The sequence below is a fragment of the Hyaena hyaena genome, unplaced genomic scaffold (assembly GCF_003009895.1).
Source record: "Hyaena hyaena isolate Hyena2069 unplaced genomic scaffold, ASM300989v1 scaffold_220, whole genome shotgun sequence".
In the NCBI taxonomy this organism is placed as follows: Eukaryota; Metazoa; Chordata; class Mammalia; order Carnivora; family Hyaenidae; genus Hyaena; species Hyaena hyaena.
In genome coordinates this window covers 2,025,646-2,034,008 of record NW_024080852.1, presented here as the reverse complement: position 1 = coordinate 2,034,008, position 8,363 = coordinate 2,025,646, and the positions used below count along the sequence as shown (strand labels likewise).

At 47.1% G+C, this 8,363-nt stretch overlaps 1 protein-coding gene across 1 annotated transcript; it reads left to right on the top strand.

Annotated features, from left to right (window-relative positions):
* Positions 1–2,311: 2,311 nt before the first annotated feature.
* On the top strand, positions 2,312–6,776 carry GSTK1 (glutathione S-transferase kappa 1). The gene is made up of 8 exons (XM_039243046.1): positions 2,312–2,511; positions 3,043–3,124; positions 3,300–3,425; positions 3,731–3,831; positions 4,004–4,039; positions 5,642–5,758; positions 6,109–6,202; positions 6,465–6,776. Exons 1-8 carry the CDS (start codon positions 2,440–2,442, stop codon positions 6,512–6,514), a joined length of 678 nt encoding a protein of 225 aa, XP_039098977.1. The 5' UTR covers positions 2,312–2,439; the 3' UTR covers positions 6,515–6,776.
* Positions 6,777–8,363: the final 1,587 nt, after the last annotated feature.

Here is an 8,363-nt window from a genome sequence, read left to right as displayed (position 1 = left end):
ATGATCTTGGGATCCATGGGTTCGAGCCCCGAGTGGAGCTCTGTGCTGACAGCTCCGAGCCTGGAGCCTGCTTCAGATTCTGTGTCTCCCTCTCTCTCTGCCCTTCCCTAGCTTGCACTTTGTCTCTCAAAAATGAATAAATGTTAAAAAAAATTAAGAAATAGCCCTTAAAAAAACAAAAACAAAAACATAAAATATTCAATCAAGCTAGTGATGTTCCTCATGTAAGGTGGGCTGTATAAGTTGAACTACGTTTTGCTTAACCCATCCAGGTGTCCCAATACCATTTATTGAACAATCCATCATTTCCTTCCTTGGAAAGGCAATTCATCTGAAATATTTGTGGTTTCAAATACTTAACTCCAAATCACATAACTAAAGCTCTAGTGATGTTTTGAATGTAGACAATATTACTGATGAGGATTAGGTTTGCATATTCCAGCCCTTCTCCACCCCCTCCAAAGTTTGATAATTACATCATATTTAGTTCCTTTATTAGTTCCTTTTGCTACTTTAAATAATTGGCTTACATCACTATTTCTTGTTCCAACAACTCTACCTAGACACTCCTCTCAGCAATATGAACATAATTGTGTAAAGAAGTATAAATATTTTTGTTGTTCCCACTCTGTATCATCCACAGGGCCCAATCTAATAAAAGTATTAATAATAATAATAGTATATGGAGGTAGGATAGAGACTCAGGTCATGTTTTACCATGCTATGATTTTTAAAATAAATATCCATCAGTCTATATGATATAAATGAATGATTGAAAGAATAAATACATAAAGATATAAATGGAACAATTCTCTTTTCCAAATTTCGATTAATAAATGTAGAAGAAACAAAGGAAATAGAAAGTCACAATTAGAACACCAAGTAATAACTGCTGCAGGCAGAGGCTACTGATAAATGATAGAATTGGTAGGTGAAAGTTTAAGGAATAGGACATTTTACACCTTCAAAGTATCTCCCCCCAAAAATGTCTTAATTACCATGGTAGTTTTAATATACATCCACAAAGTCTTTGATGTCCTTCCCTGAAAGTGGTGGGTTTAATCTACATAACCAGTACCCACACCTCCAGACTGGGCTGTACTTAGTGACACCCTTCTAAAGGGTGGCTCAGTCTGCTGAGCATCCCACTTTGGTTCAGGTCATGATCTTACCCAGGGGCTGGTGAGTGTGAACTCCACTTGGGCTCTGTGCTGTGACAGCTCAGAGCCTGGAGCCTGCTTCAGATTCTGTGTCTCCCTTTCTCTCTGCCCTTCTCCCGCTCACACTTTGTCCCTCTCTCTCAAAAATAAATAGCATTAAAAAAGGAAAAAAAATTTGTTTCTTTGCAGTCAATGTAATCCCAGTGTAAGACAACATGACATATTCATGAATACAGATAGAACGCAGCATTCCCTATCATTCCTCTTCTTATTGCCGCAGGGAGGCCTCCTTCTCTCCTGCACTCACTCTCAGAATATGCAGTCATTGTCAAATACGTTCCAGGCTAAGCTCTGAGACATACCAAAAAAAAAAAAAAAAAAGGTCTAATTTAGGCACTTCTTACTCTGCCCTGGTCCCAAGAACTTCCTGCAATTTCCAGGTAACACAAATAACTAACGTGTATCAGCCCTTTTCTTCTCACAAGACTATGTGAGAAGGCTATTATTACGCATCCCCATTTTTGTTTTCGATTTTTTCATTTTATTTGAGAGAGAGCACGCGCGCAAACTGGGGAGAGGCACAGGATAAAGGGAGACACAAAATCTTAAGCAGGTTCTGTCCTGTCAGCGTGGAGCACAGGGCTCTATCTCACAAAGAGTAAGATCATTACTTGAGCCAAAATCAAGTCTTAACCGACTGAGCCACCCAGGAGCCCCACACATCCCCATTTTTGAGAGGGATGAGGAGGGGGTTCTCTGGGCGGTTCCCACAATAAGCTGACGGGTAGGCGCGGGACTCTTGATTTCTGCTGGGGTCATAATCTCAGGATGGTGTGATCCAGCCCTGGCTTCAGGCTCGTAGCTGGGCCTGTAATTTATTGGAGATTTTCCCTCTCCCCTGCCCCTCCCCCACGCGCGCAGGCGCGCTCTTTCTCTCTCAAAAAAAAAAACAAAAGGACGAGGAAGAAAGTGAGGTTCAGAGAGGTCGAGGGTCCTGCCAAAGGTGCGCAGCTAACACCTCAAACACACCCCTGGGCCCTGGACTCCCGCCCAGGCCAGGGCAGAGACAGCCCCGCCCTCACGCACCACGCACTACCCAGGAGGCGGTGCCCACCCGCTCCCGCCAGACGGCCCCGCCCACACGACCTCTGGCCAAACTTGGCCGGGGGCCGTCTTACTCGCGCGGCTGCGCGGCGGAGGCGGGGCTGCTCCTCCCCCGCAGGCCTGGAATCCCGACCCCGACTCAGCTCGCCAGAGGAGAACTGCGTGCTGCAGCAGCATGGGGCCCTTGCCGCGCACTCTGGAGCTCTTCTACGATGTGCTGTCCCCCTACTCCTGGCTGGGCTTCGAGGTGACTCGGGGAGCCCCCTCGGCCGGGGCTTGGAGGGCAAGGGCAGAGGGAAAGGCGGGAGCGGGGCGCGCGGGGACCTAAGTCTCGAGAAAGGTCTGGCGCTGCCGGATGGGGTTTAGGACACGCGATAGAGAGCCGGAGCTGAAGGTCACTTTGTGTTTTTAAACGGGATACGGTCGCTGGGTCCAGGTCGAACCGTTGTATCTAAGACAGTGGTTTCCCACGGCGGTTTGGAAGAAGAAGGGTGTCAAGGAGAATTCCATGGCACTGCCACCCCTTTGGGGGGCCCGAGAATGAATAGTATGGAAGCCGTCCACAAAATGATCCTGCGATCGATTTCTTGGGACGGAGCAAAGTTCATGGGATCGATTTCTAGCAACGGAGGGCTTTGCCACAGGATTCAGGCTGAGCGCAGAACCCCTAGTTTGCGCTTAGAGCCTCTGGCTAATCAGTTGGCAAGAAACACTCTTCCCCCTCCCTCAGCCATCTTCACTGTCTCCATCTTACACACTGGCATCTCTGCCTCCGCAGGTCCTGTGCCGATATAAGAAGCTCTGGAACATCAAACTGCAGTTGCGCCCGAGCCTCATTGCCGGGATCATGAAAGACAGCGGTGTGAAGGCAGTCGTGTTTGGGACCTTATTTGAGGGAGAGATGTCTTCAGTTGGGTCTTTACATTGGTGCCCCCAGCTAGTAATTAGCCCTCTGGTCAAAACCCAGGTAGTAGACCCCCAAGCCTGGGACCCTCTGGTAGTCTCTCACCATTGTGCCCAAATTTTCACTTGCAGGAAACCAGCCGCCAGCTATGCTGCCCCGCAAAGCCCAATACATGAAAAATGACATTATGCGCCTGGGAGAGTATGTCCAGGTTCCCCTCCAGTTCCCCAAGGATTTCTTTGTGATCCTTGAAAAAGGTGAAAAGAATGGTATATAGAAGGGGTATCTGATGGAAGGCAGCGCAGTTGGAAACTAGTGCCAGGAAGCAGGGGCTGGCAACCACATGAAATTGAGACAAACCTGGGGGAAACACAGGTCAGAGTTGAGTCAGCAGCAGCTTGTGGGGACCAAAGGGGAGAAAGAGCAGGTCAAATTGGCTATGAGAAATTTGGGTGGGAGGCTGAGGGCAATCGAGCTCTGGGGATGTCAGAAGCAGGAAGGGGCTGGTCCTTCATCAGAAACAAGCTAGGAGAGCCTGCCTCTGTGTACCCCTGCCCTGCAGGAAGTTTATCAGCCATGAGATTCCTCACCGCTGTGAACCTGGAGCACCCAGACATGCTGGAGAAAGTGTCCAGGGAACTATGGATGCGTGTCTGGTCACAGGTGAGGCCGGAGCTCTGGGAACCTGCCTGGGAGAGCCTGGATGGTGTTCTGACTCTCCCCCAGAACCATTCCCGGCATCCTGGTCCCGCCTTCCCCTCTTGTTCGCTGGCCTACTTGTCCCCCATCTCAGCCTTCACCACCCCCTTCCTGCTGAGTGTTTTCTTCTCCTCAGGATGAAGACATCTCGGAGCCCAAGAGCATCCTGGCTGTGAGTGTCCCGGCTGCGTCCCCACTCCTCTCATAGCAAAGCGGAGAACAGCTGGTGTTCAGGGGGCAGAGAGGGTGTAGTTTTCATATTCTGTGGAAGAGGTCACAGTTATTACGGGAGAGAGCAGGTCTGTGTTTGAGAAGCCAAATTACTGAAAGGTTGGAACTAGGAGGACACTCAGAAGATGATCTCATGTTTGAAAGGGCAAGTGCAAAATTGCATCTGGGTAGAATTTACTTCATGAAAGGAGTCAGTGGGAGCGAGCTGTTAAATGGTGGTGTCCCCGGATGGGGAGGGATGGGATACAGCACTGGCCCCAGACACTCCAGCACAGACCACACCAACAGCCAGAGTAGAAAGCAGGAGACTTTACAGACAGGCTTCGAAAAGACAAAGAGATAATGGACTCAAGCCAGAATTCTACAGAAGCTGAGTGAAAACAAATAGAAATAGCTCAAAACGTTGAAATGTGTGCCAGCCTTCAATGAAGGTATAAAAAGTTAAGTTTTTCGTTGGAATTAAATCAGGAAATTCAAAATAATATTTTCCCTTCAGTCTACAGATAGTTGAGGCAAATTCAGATTTAATATATAAAATGGCAAATCACCTGAAGTACACATACAAAGAATAGCCAGTATATTCCTACACTGTTCTTATTCCTGCAGAGTAAATGCCCAGGCTTGCCTTTCCAGGTGCGACAACCATTTTCCATGCCATCGTAAACTCTTTGAAAGTACCTTTCTTAGTCTCTACAGAGCGTTGCATTCTTTGTTTACTTAACCGTACCACTATTGTTGAACATCTGGTCTGGGACACAATTCTGACATGTAGCCAAGATAGTGTCACATTAGAATACACTGCTAACTCTGTCTCCTCCTGGTGAGGAGGTCAGGCTGCAGTAGTTCTCATCCTTGGCTGTGTATTTAAGTCCCCTAGAGCCCCTGGGTGCTGCCTACCAGAAGTTCTGATCTGACTGTTCCAGGGGATGTCTTATGAGTGGGATTTTTTAAAAGCTCCCTCAGGAGATTCTAATGTGCAGCCAAAGTTAAGAACCACTAATCCCAAATGATACCAACAAACCCCATACTGAAGCCTTGATTGTTGTTAAGCCATGCAGGTGGCTGCATCCCCGTGCCTTGCTCAAAGGTCCTTAGGAAATTCCATGAGAATTTGTAGCCTAGCCCTTGACTCAGAAGAGCATAATATATTCAGGAGTTCTGAGAAGCAGGAAGTCACGATCCCAGACTTACTGTCGGGATGTGGATTCTAGCACTGGCTCTGCCACTGACAAGCCCTCTAATGCCAACCAAGTCATAGACCACCTCTGGATACCAGTCCCCTCACTGGTGAATGAAGAGATAGGGAAGCTGGTTTCTGAGCTGCCTCTGGCTTTCAATTTCTACAACTGTGACTCTGCCACCTGTTCTTACCACCAGTCTCAAAACTTTGCCCCTCTTAGCAAAGCTAGACATCCACTTGTGGGTGGGTAAAGGCCTTACCAGGAAAATGGGAGCAGAAAATAAAGAGACCAGAATTTTTCCCCCCGGGATCCTCACTCCCACTAATTCAGACACGGCTGTGTTCCCTATCACACGCCCTCAGGCTGCAGAGAAGGCTGGCATGTCTACAGAACAAGCCCAGGGACTTCTGGAAAAGATGTCAACCCCAAAGGTGAAAAACGAGCTCAAGGATACCACCAATGCAGCCTGCAAATATGGGGTGAGCAACTCTTGATGTGGGTCGCCAACCCCAGTGCTGGAGACAGGCTGAGAATCTGCTGGGTCCCCATGCTCCTGTCCCAAAAGTTGCTCCCAACATGAGTCCTCCCAGCTCCCAGTCAACCCTCATCCCCTCCCTTCCCATCCCATAGTCCAAGGAAAGAAAAGGGAGGGAGCTGGATGGTGAGAAGAAAGACCGCGTCTGAGAGTTAAAAACAGAAAACTTAAAGCCAGGGAGCTTCTTAACAGTCACATCTTTGGCTACTTTGCTTCTGTGACCTCAGACAAGTATTGACTCTTAGCCTTTGACCCCAGCCTAACAAACACCTGCTCCATCACTGCTTTCTCCAGGCCTTTGGGCTGCCCATCACCGTGGCCCATCTGGATGGCCAAACCCATATGCTGTTTGGTTCTGACCGGATGGAGTTGCTGGCACACCTGCTGGGTAAGTTACAGGTTCATGGTGAGCTGCCCTTGACCCCAGCCCCACCCCCATTATATCAGTTGACCAGAAGGACAGATGTAGAGCAAGACATGTTCTATGCATTTCCAACAATGAAGCCTCATACACAGGAGTTCTCAAGGTTGAATGGGGAGAGGCCACCTTCACCACCATAGAAGAGAAGGAAGCCAAGCAGAGCTCTACCTAGGAACCCCCTGGGGGCTTGTGGGGCCAGCCTCTAACAAATATGATTTTTTCCATCTAGGAGAGTCGTGGATGGGCCCTGTACCTCCAGCCATAAATGCCAAAATTTAAGGATGGCCAGGGGAAGCAAAACTATTAGAATAAAAAAGCAGACAATCTGTTTACCCTTTTTCTACTGTGCGATACTAGGATTCTGGTTTTCCTGTCTGATAGTGGTGCCTTTGTGGCCCTGGCAGATGCCCGGGAGGGACCGCGTATTGCAGCATCTACCTGAGTCTCATGACTGCTCTTACTTGCGTGTTTCACAAGTGCCTTTCAAGAGCTCCAAACTCTGCTTTCTCTCAGAATAAACCTAATGCCACCAGCCATGATATTTCTGGGTCTGTGTCCTGCCTGATGTTTGTGTGTTCTTCCTACGGTCATACTCTGTCTACTCTAGGTGTTTGTAGACAGCTCTTTCTATATTGCCAGCCCCACTGACCCCCTCAGGGCAGCTTGTGTGGAAGGAGCAGGAAACAGTCCCTCTTCAGGGAGAAAACTAACTAACCAGTTTGGCACTTACTATGTTCTAACCAGCCGTGGTGCCTGAGGGGGAGCCAGAGCCTGGCTTGGCTGCCCAGATACTCGAACAGCCCCAGCTATACAGACCCTCTGAACAAGGGCAGGGCAGCACAGAGAGCCGGGCCGGAGTTGCCGGGCCTGGGCAAGGCGCTCCTCCCACAGGGCTCCCTCGCCCACAGAGCAGGTCTCGAGAAGACCCCGGGGCTCTCTCCCTGTGTGCTCCTTCCCACACAAACCTCTAGCTTTCCCACTTCCTCGATTATTTATCCACAGCTGGCTCTGTTGTGCCAGCTGTGCAGTCATCAGAATAATGTGTTTCAATAATCTTTGGACTTCTTTGAGAATACTCTTTATCAGAGGCTGAAACCACACTTGGACATCTGGTGGAAACCAGGTGTGGAGTCTTTGATGGCTCAACGGCTGAGAGGTTTTAGAGCGGATGCCTTGTTCCCTCGCTCTGGCTCTTTCTGATCTCCGAGTTCATTTGCTCCTTTTATTCCCCATCGCTTTGCTTTCTTCCTCTCCCCTTTTCCATCATTCCCACATACTCTAGGGTTTCAAGTCATCCTTACGAGGCTTAGCTGCTAACTAACCAGAAGCACATCTCCAAATACTCCCACTTTCAAAAGAGATGTCATGACATGTGTATCTGAAATTAAAATATGGGGAAATGTCCAATAGTAAGAAACCTAAGAGAAAATTAAAATGTTACATCTCATGTATTCATGTTATGTATTCAAGCACATAGAAGTTCTCATCTATGCTGAGAGGATAGTAGTGGAGACAAAGTTTAATGGATAAAGGTGCTGGTCTCAGCATTGTTTGTGATCTCAAGTAACTTAAATAGCTAACAATAGGAGGGTGCTTGAATAAGTCATGGTACATCCAGGATGCAATGTTTCATAACTATCAAAAATTATACTTGTAAAGAATTTTAACATTGGAAATTCTTGGGATATATTATTAATTGGAAAAAAGATTAAACTATATAGTATGATTTCAATTATGTCTTGATGTAAAAGAATATATTACAGAGGAAGTTAATTTATTAATCCTGGAATAAAATACACCAAAATGTTTTCATTTCATTTGTACACTTTTTGAAATCATCTTTTCTGGCAAATATGTATGTATGTATGTGTATATATATATATATATATATTTTTTTTTTTTAATGAAAAAATGTAAGAACTTTTAGATTCACATTTGGGTACAACTGTGCATCCTTCCCATTGTTTCTGAAACATCAGCTGCTTAACTTAATCCCAAATTCTATCCCAGGCTAATGTGAACATCTTATTGTAGATGGAGGTATTTCCCAGATCTGTCCAGTCTTCAACATCCTATTTTCCTTATCCACTAGTAAATTTAATCTCTGGAGGAATGCAGCGATTTCTAC